General features: G+C 42.4%; 1 protein-coding gene across 1 annotated transcript in view; it reads right to left on the bottom strand.

Moving 5' to 3' along the window:
* Positions 1–21369, bottom strand: part of cul3b (cullin 3b) — an 89517-nt gene that overhangs the window by 14052 nt on the left and 54096 nt on the right. The window contains 5 exon segments of the mRNA XM_067995404.1: positions 787–957; positions 4085–4261; positions 6315–6460; positions 20594–20822; positions 21017–21131. Of these exon segments, the coding sequence (XP_067851505.1) occupies positions 787–957; positions 4085–4261; positions 6315–6460; positions 20594–20822; positions 21017–21131 (838 nt within the window).

Genomic DNA, 21369 nt, shown 5'->3' with positions numbered 1-21369 from the left:
GTACAACAGAGTATACTACCACCATGGCAAAATTTCATGCATTGAACTGTATGCACTTGACTAAGTTGTGCTTAAATTAGTAGTAACTAGAGGTAAATTAATTTCACGCAATTAAGTTACTGATTGTTCAGATGATAGATTTATATTTATGGTTCATAACAGGTTGTCAATGCATCCCCCAAAAGCAACAGATTTCATGTTTTGCGAACTCAATATAAAGTGGTATGTGGAACTGAAACAATCACACAAATTCCTTACAGCTATAAAGCAGAATTTCAGAAATATTTTTGCCAGAATGAGTCAAGTTAAAGTTTCAAACTTCACTCCACTGCTGACTTAGTGCTGCATCCCTTTGGTTTTAAGTTGAGACAGTCTTCTGAATTAAAATTTTCACACTTTTTTTTTTAAAAGACAGTACTTGTTCAAAAGATTAAGTTAATAAAAGTGCATACATTTTAAATGAACCAGAGTGAAAAGTGAAATAAAATGGCATATTCCACTTGTGAACATAACCTGCATGGCTTACTTAGAACCTCAATATCCTTGTGCATCATGTCATTCTCACCAGTGGAATATGTAATTCACTACATAATTTTGTCATGCTCTATCCTGTATTTCTGTCATCCTGTTCCCTTTAAATACAGTAAAATCAAATAAAACTTTGACATTTACAATTATGATTTTGTAGTGGAGAAAGATTACAGTAAAGAGTTCACCAATATTAATGCAAACATGACTAGAACTTGTTTAAGTTATAATAGTCCAAAATTAGATTAACATTTTCACCTTAAGTTTTGAGATCATGTTTTTCTCAGAGTCATCAGATACACTTTTGTTAGTAAGAAGCCTTCTGGCCAGATGTTGCTTGTAGTATCGTTCGAACACATCCTTCTCCTGCATAAATCGGAACAGAACCATGGCCTTGTCCAAGATAGTCTCCACTTCTTGTTCTGTCAACTTAAAATAAATCAAAAATTTGTGAATCTTGCCTTTGTATCAGGACATCTTTGGCTTAGATTAAATACAGTTTTAAAAGGCACTTATGAGTTTGGTTTTAAACACAGGACATTTAATGTTTTCAGAGGATAGTCTTCCATACAGATCTGTAAGTTTGATTGGCTCTTGAACAACTGAAAATCTTAATCACAGCTCACAGTATGCCCTCCTCAGAGAGCTAACACTTCAACCCAATCTTAATATAAATTCCACCGTCTGAACAAATTGCAAGTGGAATTTCTGAATTTATTTACTTTATCACAGCACGTCGATATTAAAACATGGGCGTGAAGTTTCTGCATGATTTCTGCTCAGATATCAAGGTTATCTGGGCAGAGGCGAATGAAATAGCGCAAAAGATTGCGTTTTTAAAAAAAATGGAAGTGAATTGTGTCCATAGCCACTTTACATTGGAGTATCTGAGATCTTTTACGCTGATTCAAAAGTCTATTCGCCTGAAGCAGTTCCCACTCACAAAACTGGCCATGCCCCCAGGTCGGAATAACAAGTTTCCGATTGCACCCGTTCGGGGATGTTAATCACAATGCGCCCAGGCACCCGTGGTCAAATGAATCCTGCATTAATCACCTGTAGCTGCAGTGACCAGCAGTTAATTGAAGCCTTACCCAGGTCAGTTTCTCCTGCTGCTGCAATTACTTTAAAGTCAGTCAATTACGACAGTGCAGGGCACACCTGTGTGGCTTCAATTGACTGCTGGTCACAGGTCTTATGTACCAAGTACAGATCATAGCAATCAATTGAAGCCAATTAACAAAGACACAGAGCATTAAATCAGTCAGCTGAAAGAATGGCTCATTTCCTGGCAATCCCACTCCTCTGATGCTGAAGAAAGCTCTGTTCCAGTCATAAAACGACTACGATCGCTTGGGCTGCTTGATTGTGATGGTTCATGGGAGATTTCATATTCGGGCTTACGTTGATGAGTTTGCATAGAAACTTCAGCGTAACTTCACCTTAGCAATACCAGTGCAGTGTCCAACAGATTCTGGGTGCTGCTAGAGGAAACTCCACGCCAAAGAGTCTTGATAGTTGAAAGATCAAAGACACATCAACTGAGAACATGTGCCCATATAGCAAAGCAGACAAAATTAGAAAGTTAACCAACTGAAAAATTTCCAAGATTTGATAAAGTTGTGAAATGCAAACCATAAATGTGCCAATCCTATTAAGAATCAAAAAGTCAGGCAGGCAAAGTCAGCAAACAACCAATTGGATATGGTACAACAGTCAAAGAGTAACTGAGAATCTTGGCAATTATGTTATTGAAGACAACAACTCAGTTGCAACTCCAGAAAATTAAGTGCAGAATTTGCTTAAGTTCAGTAGGAAGCGACTACAGCTCTTGTCTTATCTTATTCTATTTTTTAGAAAGGACGAGAGTGGCAAAATAAGCAGCCTAAACAGGCTCAGCACAACTTCTGGTTGTATAGTCTCTAATAATATGGCTGTCAAAAATATTTACAAAGAAAAAAAATAGTAAAATGTAAGTTTGATGTTGGGGCTGAAAGTTGGAAGAAAGCATCAAGTCAACGTTTTTGAGAATTAAAAGCACTGTCTGTGGTCTACACTTGTTCTTCACCAAAAAATATTGATGCACAATGTTACACTGAAAACCGTTGTAAACAATTTTACAACACCAAGTTATAGTCCAGCAATTTTATTTTAAATTCACAAGCTTTCGGAGACTTCCTCCTTCCTGAGACTATAACTTGGTGTTGTAAAATTGTTTACAATTGTCAACCCCAGTCCATCACCGGCATCTCCACATCAACACTGAAAACCAGCATTATTTTTAATACAAAAACAGTACGTTCATTTAACCAAATTTTCTGCACATACATCCTACATTGCAGATATTTAATGGCTAATGGCTAATTGTGGTTCACACAGTATGTGATCAAAGATTAATTACTTTTGGTGAATTTATCAAGTAATTTATAGAAAATGACAAGGCTCTTCTCATTCCCCTATTCAAGTGGCATAGGCGAGTTAAAAATCGAGCAAGAACTACACCCTCAAGATGAAAAACTTGCATTTTAGATGCTCCCCCAACTCAAAACAAATCAGCGTGTGTCACAAACAAAAGTCAGTAATGTTCCAGATTCCATCCTTGCTTTTTGCTGAGTTAGCCAATCTCAACTGTGGCATTATGTTTGACAATGGGCAGTGCTTTAAATCCCAAATTTTCTTCATCACCAAGTCTTATTTACACAACCCAACACTGACCCCTCTGCACCCTCATAAGTCTGCCCCACACCAAGGCTTGTTGCCCACCCTCACAGACCTTGTCTCTTGATGCAATAAACAAAAAAAAAAATCAGCATCCTCATTTTCAAATCCTTCCTTGAACCTGCTCCACGCTAAACCCGCAATGATTTCTAAGCTTTCCCTCCTTCCCGTACCCTTTGGTCTTCCTATACTGTCCTTCTGCACATCCCATTTTCCTTCCACCCGACCACCGGTGATAGAACATTCAGCCACCTAGGCTCTCCTCTCGGGAACTCCCATCTGAGACTCCTCTACTTCTCCAATACTTCTGCCTCCTCTAAAAACCATCTTTTCATCCAAACTTTTAAACATCCCTCCTAAACTCTCTCCCCAATTGCTCAATATTCCATTCCCCTTATTATTACTGCTTTGTACATTGAAAGGACTAACAAATGAAAGTTGTTGCGATGACACCACAACTGTCTTCAGCATCTCATGTTTACTGAGAAGTGGATGGGGGTTAAGAGATTGCTGCAGAGCTCAGGTACAATAATTAGCTAATGAGCACAGATACAATGACGAGCCAATGACTTCCTTCTGTGCTGTAAACCTTTACGGTTTTATGGAAAAGGAAGCCAGAGTTTTGGTTCTTGACTACTATCCTACACTTTTAATGGAACTGCACATGATCACCAGATGGAAACAGTGACTGATTATTATTCAAATAGCCTTTTGAGGCTTAGATGTTAAAACAGTCACTGAGGGACGATCAGAAAGGTGCTAAAATCCAAAAGAACAGCATCACTGTGCCTTAAGGAAGAGGAAGGATAAAGGGTGAAAAATCACAAGAAATACTTACGCCTTTTACTCCCTTTTTAAGTTTATCATCAATAAATAATGACAAATATTCTGGGGACCTGGAGTTGAGGTTAAGGAAGTATTCAAAGTCACCAGCAATGGTCTGTTTAAAAAGACGATCATTGTTGAATGAATCCTGAAGGAAACGATCAAATCTGCCCTTCAGATCGAGAAGACCCTGTTCGAGCAAAAATATATATGTTTAGGCCAATTCTGCACATGTCCATTTCAATAAGCCTGTAGTTTTCAGAACCTATGTAATAACCTACATTGTTATATTTTAACTAATTATTTGTATACCACTGTTACCCCATAATAATTTTGGTATAGTTATTCTAATATTGACTAAGCCATCAACAAAGTCATTCAATATTTTAAGAACTGCCTGCCAACTATCTCAGTCTTAACTTCAGCATCATTTTCTCTGAAATATTTTACTGGTTAATTGTATACAGTGATGATAAAACAAAATTAAATCTACAAATGTGAGACCTGTAACTTTTTTTTGAGGGGGAAAGAGAAGTGCTTTAATGGAAAGTTCTTCGACAAAAATTCTTGAGGTGTTTTTAGACTAGCCCTTGTATCGTTCAGATCATGGAAGTGTGACCAATAAAGCCAGGTAATTTATCCCTACACCAAAATAACAGATCATGAAAGTCTGGGTCAACAATACTGCTGTTGAATTAATGGAACCAGTACATGGACAGCATTCTCTTATTACAAAGAATTTTACAAGACAGAAACAGGCCATTCTGCCCAACAGGTCCATGCAGGTGTTTATGCTCCACACAAGCCTCCTCCCACCGTACTTCATCTCACCCTCTCAATATATCTTTTTATTCCTTTCTCCCTCATGTACTTATCTAGCTTCCACTTAAATGCACCTATGCTAATCGCCTCAACCACTCCGTGTGGTGGCAAGTTCAACATTCTAACCACTCTCTGGGCAAAGAAGTTTCTTCTGAATTCCTTATTGGTGGCTATCTTATATTTACGGCCCCTACTTTTGGACTCCCCACAAGTGGAATCATCTTTTCTATGCCTACCCAATCAAGCTGCTTCATAATTTTGAAGACCTATCAGGTCACCTCTGTCTTCTCTTTTCTAGAGAAAATATCCTCAGTCTGTTGAGTCTTTCCTGATCATTGCACTCTCAGTTCTGGTATCATCTTTGCACTTTCTCCAGCAATTCGATATCCTTTTTGTAATATGGAGACCAGAACTGTGCACAGTACTTCCAGTGTGATCTCACCAAGGTTCTATATAAATTAACATAACTTATCTGCTTTTGAATTCTATTCCTCCAGAAATGAACCCCCATGCTTTGTTTGCACTTTTTATGGCTTTGTTAATTGCACTGCCACTTTTAATGATTTGTGAATCTGTACTCCTCGATCCCTTTGCGCCTCCACCCCATTTAGACTCTTATTATCCAAGCACTATGTGGCCTCCTTATTCCATCTACTAAAAATGTATAACCTCACACTTATCTACATTGAAATTAATTTGCCAATTACACCCCCATTCTGCAAATTTGTTAATGTCTTCTATTTTGTTGCAGTCTTTCAATATTAACTATATCTTCCCCCACCCAGTAATGAAGATACGAAACAAGCACCAATGTAAAAGTGCCTTGATTTGTAAAGTACATTGGTCTCGCAATGTTACCGGTCATTGAGAGTCTCTCTCAACCACAAAAATCCCACTCCGATGATATAACTTGGACAATCTCTGATCTGTTGGCATTACAATCAGCAAGAGTTGGCCTTCCCCAACGGCCCGGATGCTGATTCTTACATTAGAATGCAAGTAATGAACTCTAGTAAAAGTTGGAACAAATCCCAGAAATATTTTCTCCCCTTTTTTTGGCAGGGGGAAGGGAGGTTTGGTTAGGTTGAGTGTGTGGAGGGAGAGAGTTCTTTATACTGAAAACACTTCTCATCCTACCCTTCTTAGTGATTCAAACTGATACAGATCTGGTTTCTTTTCAGATTTTTAATTGAAAGTAACCTTCAAAGTAGCATTCACTTTATAAATTATAATGCTAACTGAAACATTGACAATGAACATTCCATCATAGCCAACAAAAATCTAAAATGGGCTGGATTGATGAACTGATTGTTAAAAGCGCATTGCAATCTACTTGAGCATTTTGATTCAGGTTACTGGCTATTTTTTCCATTCTCCTTAACAGCAATTACAATGAAAGGACAGAACTATCTCATACTGACCTGGATGTAGTCCACTGGGTTCTTGCCTTCTCCTTCCTCGGACACCAGTGCCTTGCCCTGTTCTCTCAGGTAGGAACTCATACACTCACACATAGTTTTCAGTCCATTTGGCACACGACTGAAAAGCTTGTACATACAAGCTAGGTCTGAAACAGGATGGAAAGGACTTTTTGTACTAGCTTGATTATGCACTACAAAGTGGTTCTACACAGTGCAACCTTTAAATTTAAAAAGACATAAATTTTGAAGTCAACAATGCTAACTATTTCTGTTGAGCACATCTCTTGCCCTCGCTGCACTGTCAATCTATTGAATGGGATACTGCAGTTAAATAAAAATAAAACAGCATCAAGTCGAAGAGATTCAGGTGCCAAATTGGCTTGATTTGTCATTCAATTTTTCCCAGACAGCTTTCAAAATCCCGATTACAACTCAGTGTTCAAATGGAATTTCCATCAGCAAATTATTGGTTGTAATAACTGCCAAGAAAAACCTCAATGAACCAAGTGATGGGTAAATACTGCAAATAAATGAAGATGGTCAAGATCAGCCCCCAAGCGTCTTGATCATTACCCTATTAATAAATTGGTTCCAATAAGAATAAAAGGTTTATACACAGAACCTTTTCTGGAGACTAACAAGGTACACATGATTGAAGGAATACAACCCTGCAGAGACAACTTGGCCCTTTCAAGTGCCATCTCAACAAAAGGAGGCTCTGCGATGCACATTGCCACATCCGACCCTTCACCTGAGAACAGGTCTTCTTGGTACAAGATTTAAATGGATCAATTGATACGGAATTCCAATAGATCTGAGAATCAAGTTGTTCTCCGTTAACAAGTAGTTACAAGGATGGCCGCTTCTACCCAGATCTTGTGAATTATCCTGGGTATAAGGTAACTGGGAATGTATAGTGAAACTTCTCCACCTATGACATTAGATTGAGCCCCACAGTAAACTATCCTTCATCCTGCAGAAAAACCTCAGCACTGTGTTGCTAAACAACCATGAGATTTTCATGTAACCATTTATTAAAGATGGTTTCCATGTAACTAGCACACTTCTGCAGCTGGGTCCATCTCTGCTCAAGGAGCTGCTGTGATACTCTTGTCTTTACAAAGTGTTGAGGAGAAAGGACAGTGAGTTCTGCCAATACAAAACGCTGGTGCTGTTTCTGAATAGTGTAGAGATAGAGAAGTTCCTCCACATTTGTTTATGTTCCTTAATGGTCCTTGAAAAATGGAAGAGCTTGTCACATTACTTTGGCCCACATTCGCTTAAGACTGGCAGCCTATCCTATAAGGGAAGTGTTCAACTTCTGAGAAAACAATGGCTGTGTGTCAGGAGTTATGTTGGAGACCCCAGCGATCAGTGTTGGGACCACTACGGTTCTTGATTTACCTCCATGACTTAGATTCAGAAACTCAGTTGCAAACTGGTCAAAGGTGTAGATGATACATGGTGACAGATTGGGAAATGTTGATGTACAAAAAGGTACCTGGGTGTCCTTGTACACCAGTCACTGAAACCAAACATGCAGGTGCAGCAAGCAGTTAGCAAGGCAAATGGTATGTTGGCCTTCACTGCAAGAGGATTTGAGTACAGGAGCAAGGATGTCTTACTGCAGTTTTACAGGGCCTTGGTGAGACCACACCTGGAGTAGTGTGTGCAGTTTTGGTCTCCAAACCAAAAAGGAAAGACTTGCCATTGAGGGAATGCAGCGAAGGTTCACCAGACTGATTCCTGGGATGACAGGACTGTCATATGAGGAGAGATTGGGTCAACGAGGCCTATATTCACTAAAGTTGAGAAGAATGAGAAGGGATCTCATTGAAACATAAAATTCTGACAGGACTCGACAGACTGGATGTAGGGAGGATGTTTCCCCTGGCTGGGGGAGTTCCAGAACGAGGGGTCACAGTCTCAGGATACGAGGAATGTCATTTGGGACTGAGATGAGGAGAAATTTCTTCACTCAGAGGGTGGTGAACCTGTGGAATTCTCGACCACAGAAGGCTGTGGAGGCCAAGGGCTTGAATTTAGCAGGCCTGCGGGTTCCCAGCAGGTGGTCCTCCGGGAGCGTGGTCAACACGCTCGGTGAAATTAGTGGGTTGCCCGCGCGATCGTAGCAGGCAACCCACTAATAGGAATCAATTACCTGCTCCTCCGGGGTCCACGGCGCTGGCCTGCGCGTCGGTCGGGCTGCGCATGCGCAGTACGATCTGTCAGCTGGAGGCTCTCTAGTTAAAGGGGCAGTCCTCCACTGACAGATGCTGCAACCAATGGAACAAATTGCAGCATGGAGCAGCCCAGGGGGAAGGCTGCTCCCAGTTTAATGCCCCAGGTATCATCAGATGGGGTGAGGAGGAGGGGGAGGACACAGATCTTCCACCCGGCGGGCGGGAGGAAGCGGCCTGCCTCTACCACCAAGAAGGCCTGGCTCGAGGTGGCAGAGGGGGTCACCTGCGTCACCAACATATGGCCCACCTGCTTACAGTGCAGGAGGCGCTGCAATGACCGCAGTAGGTCAGCCGCAGTGAGAACACGAAGTCTTTCCCCTACACTCCGTCTGCCACAACACTGCCCCCACCCCACATCTCCTTCGGTACCGCCAACACTATTCTGTAATATCACCCTTCATACCCACTCAAACCCCATCCTCATCTTACCTCCACCTACTCACCTCGCCAGTACTCATCCTGCCACTAACACGCAACCCAATCCTCATACAATCTCATTGCTCCATCCCATACTCACCCTCTCGTGCATCTCCCTCACGGCCAGCCTCACTCAACCTGCCACCACCTGTGCTGCAGCCACAGGGCATGCATCACATATGTGCAGTAGGCAGCGTAAGGCAAACGTGTCGTGAGCATGAAGGGGGTGCACAAGGGTGTCTGAGGGTTTGTCATGGGTGTTACCTATATTGAATTTCAGAGCAACAAACAGCACACATTATATTGACACCACCACTGCCATGTCTCCGCGAATCCTGTCCGTTGTGTCCAATAATGCCCGCTCCTGGGTATCACTATGAGGACCCACCACTGATGCCACCCATCGTGTTACTGCAGAGTAGGTGCAGGTGTATTTGCAGGGCTCGTCCGCGCAGACGACTGAGAGACATCGGCGGTGTAGCCGGCTGCACCCTGGAAGGATGCGGAGGAGAAGGTGTGGAGGGCAGTGGTGACTTTGACAGCGACAGGTAAGCAGTTGGTACTGGGGCCAGCCAGGAGCAGCTCGGCATGAAAGAGCCTGCAGATCTCCACGACGACACGTCGAGCGAATCTGCGCCTCCCTGTGCACTGCTGCTCGGAGAGGTCCGGGGAGCTGCGCCTCGGTCTGTGGACCCTGTGGCGAGGGTAGTGCCCTCTGCGATGCGTCTCTCTCTGCGGTAGCCCTCCCTCCTGCTGTGCAGGTGGGCGTGCAACAACACCGTGTTGGGGGGATCCACGTCTCTGCGGCAGACGGCGTGGACTGCGAGGCTGCTGGGGCTGGTCATGCTCTTCGTCCTCCGAGGGTGTCCACACACCACCCATCTGGCAGGTGTTGGTCTGAGGGGTTGTGCAGGGTAGGTGGGTGGTTCCTCGGACTGGGGCTGCGGTTTCGTGTCGGTCTGTCCTCTGGCTTGGCGGGGGGTGGTGGGGGGCAGGGGTTGCCCTATGTGACGCGGTGGCCTCCTGCGTGGGTGAGGGCTGTCCCCCGTGGAGTGCACCTTGGCACCTGCCACAGGCTGCTGGCTGCAACACGCCTGGTTGGAGTGAGACTGTTTCCCCCAGTGTGTGAAGCTCACTGCCTTGAACCTAAAATCCCACACTTCCTCTTTTGACAGCTGATTCAGCTCATTAACTGACCTCAACAAGCAAGGTAAGTACACTCAAGTGGAACCCCGCTGGCTTTAATTGCCTGCGGGATTCCCACCAGCGGGGCTTGCGCGCGCAGCCCCGCACGTCAGCGCGGTACCTGGAAGTGGCCGGGATTTCGTCGCGATCCGGTCACGTGAGCGGATATCGGGATTTTCCGGGCCCCCCCGCTGGAAACCCGACGCCAAAATCGAGCCCCAAGTCACTGAATATATTTAAGAAGGAGCTGGACAGATTTCTAGACACAAATGGCATCAAGGGGTATGGGGAGAGCATGGAAGGATGGCATTCAGATAGAGGATAAGCCATGATCATATTGAATGGCGGAGCAGGCTCGAAGGGCTGAATGGCCCACTCCTGCTCCTATTTTCTATGTTTCTCTAGAAACATAGAAAATAGGAGCAAGAGTAGGCCATTCGGCCCTTCGGGCCTGCTCCGCCATTCAAAATGATCATGGCTGATTGTCTAACTCAGTAGCCTGTTCCCGCTATTTCCCCATATGCTTTGATCCCTTTAGCATTAAGAAATATATCTATCTCCATCTTAAATATATTCAGTGACTTGGCCTCCACTGCCTTCTGTGGTTGAGAATTCCACAGTTTCACCACCCTCTGAGTAAAGAAATTTCTCCTCATTTCAGTCCTAAATGTCCTACCCCATATCCTGAGACCGTGACCCCTCGTTCTGGACTCCCTAGCCATCGGGAACATCCTCCCTGCATCTAGTCTGTCTATTCCTGTTAGATTTTATATGTTTCGATGAGATCACCTCTCATTCTTCTAAACTCTAGTGAATATAGGCCGAGTCGACCCAATCTCTCCTCATAAGTCAGTCCTGCCATCCCATGAATCAGTCCGGGAAACCTTCGTTGCAATCCCTTCCATGGCAAGGACATCCTTCCTCAGATAAGGAGACCAAAACTGCACAGTATACTCCAGATGCGGTTTCACCAAGGCCAATTACCGCCCCATCAGTCTACTCTCAATCATCAGCAAAGTGATGGAAGGTGTCGTCGACAGTGCTATCAAACGGCACTTACTTACCAATAACCTGCTCACCGATGCTCGGTTTGGGTTCCACCAGGACCACTCGGCTCCAGACCTTATTACAGCCTTGGTCCAAACAGGGACAAAAGAGCTGAATTCCAGAGGTGAGGTGAGAGCGACTGCCCTTGACATCAAGGCAGCATTTGACAGAGTGTGGCACCAAGGAGCCCTAGTAAAATTGAAGTCAATAGGAATCAGGGGAAAGCTCTCCAGTGGCTGGAGTCATACCTAGCACAAAGGAAGATGGTAGTGGTTGTTGGAGGCCAATCATCTCAGCCCCAGGACATTGCTGCAGGAGGTCCTCAGGGTAGTGTCTGTGGCCCAACCATCTTCAGCTGCATCATCAATGAACTTCCCTCCATCATAAGGTCAGAAATGGGGATGTTCGCTGATGATTGCAGTGTTCAGTTCCATTCGCAACCCCTTAAATAATGAAGCAGTCCGAGCCCGCATGCAGCAAGACCTGGACAACATCCAGGCTTGGGCTCATGAGTGGCAAGTAACATTCGCACCAGACAAGTGCCAGGCAATGACCATCTCCAACAAGAGAGAGAGTCTAACCATCTCCCCATGACATTCAACAGCATTACCATCGCAGATTCCACCACCATCAACATCCTGGGGGTCACCATTGACCAGAAACTTAACTGGACCAGCCTCATAAATACTGTGGCTACAAGAGCAGGTCAGAGGCTGGGTATTCTGTGGCGAGTGACTCACCTCCTGACTCCCCAAAGCCTTTCCACCATCTACAAGGCACAAGTCAGGATGGAATACTCTCCACTTGGGTGGATGAGTGCAGCTCCAACAACACTCAAGAAGCTCAACACCATCCAGGACAAAGCAGCCCGTTTGACTGGCACCCCAACCACCACCCTAAACATTCACTCCCTTCACCACCGGCGCACTGTGGCTGCAGTTTGTACCATCCACAGGATGCACTGCAGCAACTCGGCAAGGTTTCTTCAACAGTACCTCCCAAACCCGCGACATCTACCACCTAGAAGGACAAGAGCAGCAGGCACATGGGAACACCACCACCTGCACGTTCCCCTCCAAGTCACATACCATCCCGACTTGGAAATATATCGCTGTTCCTTCATCGTCGCTGGGTCAAAATCCTGGAACTCCCTTCCGAACAGCACTGTGGGAGAACCTTCACCACACGGACTGCAGCGGTTCAAGAAGGTGGCTCACCACCACCTTCTCAAGGGCAATTAGGGATGGGCAATAAATGCTGGCCTTGCCAGCGACGCCCACATCCCATGAACAAAAAAAAACTGCGCTAAGATATCCCTGCTCATGTACTCAAATCCTCTTGCAATGAAGGCCAACATACCATTCGCCTTGCTAAATGCTTGCTGCACCTGAATGCTCGCTACAAGCGACTGGTGTACAAGGACACCCAGGTCTCGTTGCACCTCCCATTGTCCCAATCGATCACCATTCAGATAATAATCTGCTTTTCTGTTTCTACAATCAAAGTGGATAACCTCACATTTATCCACGTTATACTGCATCTGCCATATTCTTGCCCACTCACCCAACTTGTCAAAATCACATTGGAGCCTCTTTGCATCCTCCTCACAGCTGACATTCCACCCCAGCTTTGTGTCTGCAAACTTGGAAATGTTACATTTAGTTCCCTCATCCAAATCATTGATATATATCGTGAATAGCTGGGGCCCAAGCACTGATCCCTGCGGTACCCCACTAGTCACTGCCTGCCACCCGGAAAAAGACCCGTTTATTCCGACTCTCTGTTTCCTGTCTGTCAACCAATTCTCAATCCACGCCAGTATATTCCCCCCAATCCCATGTGCTTTAATTTTGCACACTAACCTCTTGTGTGGGACCTTATCAAAAGCCTTCTGAAAATCCAAATACACCACATCCACTGGTTCTCCCCTATCTATTCTACTAGTTACCTCCTCAAAAAACTCCAGTAGATTTGTTAAGCATGATTTCCCTTTCATAAACCCATGCTGACTTTGTCCAATCCCGTTAATGCCCTCCAAGTGTTCTGTTATCACATCCTTTATAATAGACTCTAGCATTTTTCCCACTACTGATGTTAGGCTAACTGGTCTGTAATTCCCTGTTTTTTCTCTCCCTCCTTTTTTAAATAGTGGGGTTACATTTGCCACCCTCCAATCTGTAGGAACTGTTCCAGAGTCTATAGAATTTTGGAAGATGATCACCAATGCATCCACTACTTCCAGGGCCACTTCCTTTAGTACTCTGGGATGTAGATTATCAGGCCCTGGGGATTTGTCAGCCTTTAGCCCCATTAATTTCCCTAGCACTTTTTTTTACTAATACTGGTTTCCTTCAGTTCCTCCCTCTCACTAGATCCTTGGTTCCCTAACATTTCTGGCAGGTTATTTGTGTCCTCCTTTGTGAAGACAGAACCAAAGTATGTGTTTAATTGTTCTGCCATTTCGTTGTTCCCCATAAAAATTTCCCCCATTTCGAACTGTAAGGGACCTACATTTGTCTTCACTAATCTTTTTCTCTTGACATATTTATAGAAGCTCTTACAGTCAGTTTTTATGTTCCCTGCTAGTTTACTCTCATACTCTATTTTTCCCCTCTTAACCAATCTCTGTCCTCCTTTGCTGAAGTCTGAACTGCTCCCAATACTCAGGCTTGCCGCTTTTTCTGGCAATTTTACGTGTCTCCTCTTTGGATCTAATACTATCCCTAATTTCTTTTGTAAGCCACGGTTGAGCCACCTTTCCTGTTTTATTTTTGCACCAGACAGGGATGAATAATTGTGTATTTCCTGTACTCGTTCTTTAAATATTAGCCATTGCCTATCCACCGTCATCCCTTTTACTAAAAGTTCTCCAATCTATCATAGCCAACACACAACTCATACTTTCGTAATTTCCTTTATTTAGATTCAGGACCCTAGTTTCGGATTCAACTACTTCACTCTCCATCTTAATGAGGAATTCTATCATGTTATGGTCGCTCTTCCCTAAGGGACCCCGCACAACAAGATTGTTGATTAATCCTTTCTCATTGCACAATACCCAGTCTAGGATCGCCTGTTCTCTAATTGGTTCCTCAACGCATTGGTCTAGAAAACCATCACATACACACTCCAGGAATTCCTCCCCCGCAGTATTATTGCTAATTTGGTTTGACCAATCTATATGTGTATTAAAGTCACCCATGATTATCGTTGTACCCATCTTGCATGCGTCTCTAATTTCCTGTTTAATGCCCTCCCCTACATCTCCACTGTTTGGGGGTCGATAGACAACCCCCACCAACGTTTTCTGCCCCTTGGTGCTTCTTAGCTCCACCCATACAGATTCCACATCGTGATTTTCCGAGCCAATATCGTTCCTCACTATTGCATTGATTTCTTCCTTTACTAACAATGCTACCCCACCTCCTTTCCCTTTTTGCCTGTCCTTCCTAAATATTGAATACTCCTAGATGTTCAATTCCCATCCTTGGTCACCTTGCAGCCATGTCTCTGTAATCACAACTATATCATAACCGTTAATATCTATCTGCGTTGTTAATTCATCTACCTTATTGCGAATGCTCCGCGCATTAAGACACAATGCCTTTAGACTTGTCTTTTTAAGATTGCTAGTCATCTTAGTTTTATTTTGCACAATGGCCCTAATTGTTTTTCACCCTTGTTTTCTCTGCCTTCCACTATTGCTTCTTCCCCTTCTGTCTTTTTGTTTCTATCCTTGTTTCCCCCTCCTCTGTCTCCCTGCTCAGGTTCCCATCCCCCCACCATTCTAGTTTAAACCTTTCCCAACAGCACTAGCAACCACCCCCACGAGGACATCGGTCCCGGTCCTGCTTGGGTGTGACCCATCCCCCTTGTACAGGTCCCATCTTCCCCAGAACCCGGTCCCAATGTCCCAGGAATCTAAATCCCTCCCTCCTGCACCATCCCTGCAGCCACGCATTCAGCTGCTCTATTCTCCTGTTCCTGTACTCATTAGCACGTGGCACTGGTAGTAATCCTGAGATCACTACCTTTGAGGTCCTGCTTTTTAATTTATCTCCTAACTCCTTAAATTCACCTTGCAGGACCTCATCCCTTTTTTTTTAAACCTATGTCGTTGGTACCGATATGGACCACGGCTACTGGCTGTTCACCCTCTCCCTCCAGAATGCCCTGCAGCCGCTCCGTGACATCCTTGACCCTAGCACCAGGGAGGCAACATACCATCCTGGAGTCACGTTTGCGGCCACAGAAACGCCTATCTGTTCCCCTTACAATTGAATCCCCTATCACTATATGATGGCACACTAAAAATTATAGTGCATTCAGAGATGGCAACTCAGAAATTACAAAACAAGTTGGCCAAAATATGTAAGTGGGCAAAGTAATGGCAGATACAATTTAAAATGGACAATTATAAAGTACTGTATACAGGAAAGAAAAATGGGCAAGACATCTACTCTATGAAATAGCCAAGGAAGAAATGGAGACTGAGGAGTCTTCGACCCGATGCGGAACAGGTCCAACCAATGCAGAGTAGCAGTCAATAAAGCCAACAGAATGCTGAACTGTACAGCCAAATAAGGAGAGCACAAGTCAGAGGAAGTCAGGTTCAAACTGTATAAGTGCTCCTAATCAGAGCACACTTAAGCACTGTGTTCAACCCCAGTCATTGAGAAAGAAGGTAGATATTCAACAGTTGTAGACAGTGCAGACAAAAGCTAGATTCCTAATGTTAGAAGTCTGAGTTATGAGTAAAAACTGTAGAAACAACCAAGAGGTAATGAGTGGTGCCCATAGAGGTAGAAGACAGACAGTGAAGGGTTTGGAAAAGGTTAATCTGAAACATTACTTTAAACTAAATTGCAAGTAGGGCAAAGATTCAAACTAGTAAAAAGTAAATTTAGGACTAATATCAGGTCTTCACAGAGTGAGCAATATATGGAATGGAGCAACACAGATGAAAATCCTGGAATCATTAAAGAAATAATTGGATGCCGCAATGGGATGATTTCAGGATCTTTTTGGATTGATGAACTAAAGCATGTGAGATGGCCTTCCTCATTCATAATTATTTTGTGATACTGTGAAGATCGAACAGCAGAGTTGGAATCTAAAACATGATTAGTGCATTTTTGTCCTGAGACTACCATTTGCCTCTTAAATGATCTCAACCTCCTAAGACAACAGAATGTGCCTATATTTTACAAAATAACTTTTGAAAAAGAACTGTGAAAAGGGAATGAAAAAAAACAGTAAAATCTTTAAATCCTTACAACTAATCCAAGAATATTGGCTTAACTGTATAATTGTGTAAAACATCCCCTCCTAGAGACAGGTGGTGCAGTGGGTTCCCACTGGCCTTTCACCTCTTGAGTATCAGTTTAAATCCAGCTCAGATTGATGGGGTAAAAGACTCCTATGTGCTGGCCATGAAAATCCCAAGTGAATTTTGTTTGGGGAGCTTCAACCAGTTCCTCGTGGGCAGAGGCCAAAAAAAGCTCCTAATTAAGCATTAATTGGCAATTGGACAGAGGCCAGAGGATGGCTGCTATGGAAAACAGAAAATTGTCACAATAGTGCAGTCAGGGTGCTCTTTTAAGACTGGGATGAAGACACATTGATAGGACAGAGTAGAAGCAGCTCCATTCTTCCTCTGTGCTATACGAGTGCTCATTGTTGATGCTATTTACCCACAAAAATTAAAAGGTCCCCTCTTTCTGTCACAAGACTCAGAGCTGCATACAAGAAAAAATTGGCAGTGGCAATGGAAATGGAAATATTCAAATTGAAAAGGAGTTCGTACACATTAAAAGGAATTTTTGGAGTGTGTTCAAGGCTGCACACTAAGGGTTTGGATGATATTTGTAAATCGACTCTAGCTTTGCCCTCATTGCTTAGATCAAGCAAATTCATGTGTTACAACCTTGTGACTGTGTCAAGCCATCCATTATTCTCAATGTAATTTAAATGAGAGATACACAGAACTTTAAAAACACTGGGAGCGAGATTAATTACAGCCTTTAACTCACTCTAATAGTTTATGTAAAAAAAACTTAAGTTAAAAATAATTTCTGTTTCTTACTATTCTTGGGATTGTTCCAGTGTCTCCGTACTGTGACAAAAGGGTATTTTGTGGTTTCTACACAAAGGAGGCCAATAATGAAGGTTATAAACAAGATAGTTATACTTCATTTGTCATACCTATAGATTTTTATGCTTTTTCAAATCACTCAGATCCTTTGTATAAGTTAAGTTCTTTAAAAATTTGCTGTCTGACGTTTTGGGAAATTCCTATCATACTATAAGAAATACGTTTAATTGAAAAACAGCACCAAAAATTAATTGAGACCATAGGGATCAGACACTAGTTGGGTGCTCAAAAATATACGTAAACCAAAACCATATTCTGTAGCTGGTCAACATATGTCAAATTTGTCAATTTGAGATATTTTTGGGGCATCCTTTAAGGTACCACCTCTTCTTGTCCTAACTAAACCTATTTGTACAATAGTAATTGGACCAAATTATAGTAAATGGTTTGGGTTGCTGCACTGGGACAGGATTACAATTTACTGGGAAAATTAGCAGATAAAAGGGAAATTCTGCAGTGTACAATAGAGAATAAATGGTGACCGGGAGCATAAAGATGGTAACACTTGACGGTTTTAGATGACATTAAATTGTGAATTTATTAGAAGTTTATACAATCACCTAAACCCAGAGAGTCTATTATAGGCATTGAACACATTTCCAAACAGCCAATTTGTAACCTCAAGCAGCACTGATCAGATCAGCAATGCTCAGCTCCCTGTGCCGCCAATGAGTTCTCATCAGACACCTGAGTTGATTCATGCTGCTGAATGTCTCAGATTTTCATAACATAAATTGGCCTGATCACTCCAACAACACGACCAAGTCAAACCATAACGCTCAGTCTCATTGTCTAAAAAAACCACCTGGGAATCAATTTTGAGCAAAACCAGGGACTAATTTAGTTTTACGGGTTCCGGCCAGATCTGAAATGGGAAGATGAAGGAGGCACAGCAAAACGGCCAAGTATTAAAATATAGCATGTATGTGTATCTATATATAGTATAAATAAGTGTGTCTAGATATAGATATTAAATAAAATAATGTAAAATGCAAATTAAAATTGAAGCACAAGAGAAATAACAGGAAAGAGGAGAATGGGAAGAAAGTAAAGACAGGGGAGGATGCATTAAAAACTATATATTCAAAATATCAGAATAGCATTATAAAAGCAACTCAAAGTAGCTGAAATGTTAAAAATCAAATCCAGTCCTGGGAAGAACAGAATTCCCCAGAGCAGCTAACAGTTTAAGGGCTAACATACAGTTCAGTACCATTTACTTTTTCCAGTGGCTTCCTGTTGAAAGATTCAACAAGAGTTTATCTTTTCCACTATCACCGCTAAAAGGCAGAGTTCGTTTTGATTCAGCTCCACATCCGTGCAAAGGATTGGGGTGCCTTACAACATATAGGTGTTATAAAGTTAGTATTTTTTGTTAAATTTATACATGGTAAAACTTCGATTGCATTTTCTCCATGGACGAGTTCACAAATGTGCAATCTTATTTAGCAGACTGCAAACAGAAATATAAATTCTCACTTGTTCCCTCAAATAGAAACAAACAGTGGATTGTGACATTCATAAGGCTAATAAAACATAGCACCTGAGTTAACATCAAGAAAGGAGAGAGAAAACAGGGAACGACAGGCCAGTCAGCCTGACATCAGTCGTCGGGAAAATGCTGGAATCCATTATTAAGGAAGTGGTAACAGGGCACATAGAAAATCATAACAGGATTAGGCAGAGTCAACATGGTCTTATGAAAAGGAAATTGTGTTTGACAAATTTATTAGAGTTTTTTTGAGGATGTAACTCGCAGGGTAGATAAAGGGGAACCAGTGGATGTAGTATATTTGGATTTTCAAAAGGCATTCGATAAGGTGCCACATAAAAGGTTGCTCTGCAAGAAAAGGGCTCATGGAGTTGGGGGTAATATATTAGCATGGACAGATGATTGTTTTCTGTCGGTTAACCAGAGATTAGGGATAAACTGGTCATTTTCAGTTTGGCAAGCTGTAACTAGTGGGGTGCCACAAGGACCGGTGCTTGGGCCTCAGCTATTTACAATCTATACTGATGACTTAGATGAAAGGGCCGAATGTAATGTATCCAAGTTTGCTGATGATACAAAGCTAGGTGGGAAAGTAAGCTTTGAGAAGGTCACGTAGAGTCTGCAAAAGGGATATAGACAGGCTAAGTGAGTGGGCAAGAAGGTGGCAGATAGAGTATAATGTGAGAAAATGTGAGGTTATTCACTTTGATAGGAAGAATAGAAAAAGAATATTTTTAAAAATGGTGAGCAGCTATTAAATGTTGATGTTCAGAGAGATTTGGGTATCCTCGTACTAGAAACACAAGGTTAGCGCGGAGGTACAGCAAGCAATTAGGAAAGGATATGGCATGTTGGCCTTTATTGTAAAGGAGTTGGAGTACAAAAGTAAGGAAGTCTTACTACACTTGTACAGGGCTTTGGTGAGACCACACCTGGAGTACTGTGTACAGTTTTGGTCTCCTTATCTAAGGAAGGATAAACTTGCCTTGGAGGTGGTGCAATGAAGGTTCACTAGATTGATGCCTGGGATGAGAGAGTTGTTCTATGAGGAGAGATTGAGTAGAATGGGCCTATATTCTCTGGAGTTTAGAAGAATGAGAGATGATCTCATTGAAACATAGAAGGTTCTGAGGGGGCTTGACAAGATAGATGCTGAGAGGTTGTTTTCCCTGACTGGAGAGTCTAGAACTAGGGGGCATAGTCTCAAGGTAAGGGTTTGGCCATTTAGGACTCAGAGGAGGAGAAATTTCTTCACTCAGAGGGTTGTGACTCTTTGGAAATCTCTACCCCAGAGGGATGCTGAGTCGTTGAGTATATTCAAGGCTGAGATCGATAGATTTTTGGACCCTAGGGGAATAAAGGGATATGGGGATTGGGCGGGAAAGCGAGTTGAGGTCGAAGATCAGCCATGATTCAATGGCTGATTGAATGGCGAAGCAGGCTCGAGGGGCCGTATGGCCTACTCTTGCTCCTATTTCTTATGTTTTTATGTTCTTATTAAATTCTGCTACTGGCAACAAAATTAATTCTATCCTGAATTAGAATCATCGCAAAGATGATCACTGTAGGTTAACCCAAAGGTTTGGATAATAGCAACCAGGAACTCAACACAAATTAATCCAAATATAGCTAAATCTGAATTGTGAAAATATTTAGCTCTACCAAAAATGAAACTTGTACACAACTGAACAGGCAATAGGTGTAGTTTAAAAAAAAAGCCCTAATACCCTTTTGAATTTACCTTCTGTCTTTCCATTTTTTAACATATGTACTAGACCAGAGTTTTCCATTTCTACTATAGTCTTCATGTGCTTAGAAATGAGTTCTCTCTCCACCACCTTCACAATTGGTTCTTCTGTGGATTTATCAAGACAGTGCATAACTCGTTCAATTTCTTCGTTAATTCGTGCCTCCACTTTCTTAATGTAAACAGATGCACTGTTCTCCGCTAAGAATTTCTGGCTTTCCATCTGTGTAAAAAAAAAAGATACATTTGACCATTTTAATGATTAACAATAGGTCTGAAAAAGAATTACATTACATTATGATTTTAAAACTAGATTTTTAGTGACTATGCATTGCCTTATTAAAAAAAAGGAATCTCAATTAAACTAACAATTAGCCATTTTCATTTAACCTTTAAACAAATTATAAAATTAGATACCTGGAAGAATTCAGCAGACATTTCTAAAAACGGAGCTTCAAAATCTTCCTCATACACTGATCGTCCTTCTAAGCCAAGAATCATTAGCATCTGGCAGGCATTTCGAATTGCACCTCTAGTAACAGAAGAAACTAATTATAGAAAAATATACTTTCTTAAAAAAAAATACAACTATCAGAAGGTTCTCTTTTTAAAATGAAGGGAAGAGGAAAACCTAATCTGAATAAGTCAGACCAGCAAATGGTACTGTATCAACAATTAAAATTGGCTGGGAGAATATTAGATAAGAGATAGCATTCCAAGAACAAGTTCAAATTCATCAAAGCTCACTAGGTGCAACACAATATAGAATC

This window comes from Heptranchias perlo, chromosome 13 (genome assembly GCF_035084215.1).
Source record: "Heptranchias perlo isolate sHepPer1 chromosome 13, sHepPer1.hap1, whole genome shotgun sequence".
Lineage (NCBI taxonomy): Eukaryota > Metazoa > Chordata > Chondrichthyes > Hexanchiformes > Hexanchidae > Heptranchias > Heptranchias perlo.
The sequence above is the reverse complement of the archived record's forward strand: the minus strand, read 5'-3'. Positions and strand labels throughout refer to the sequence as shown.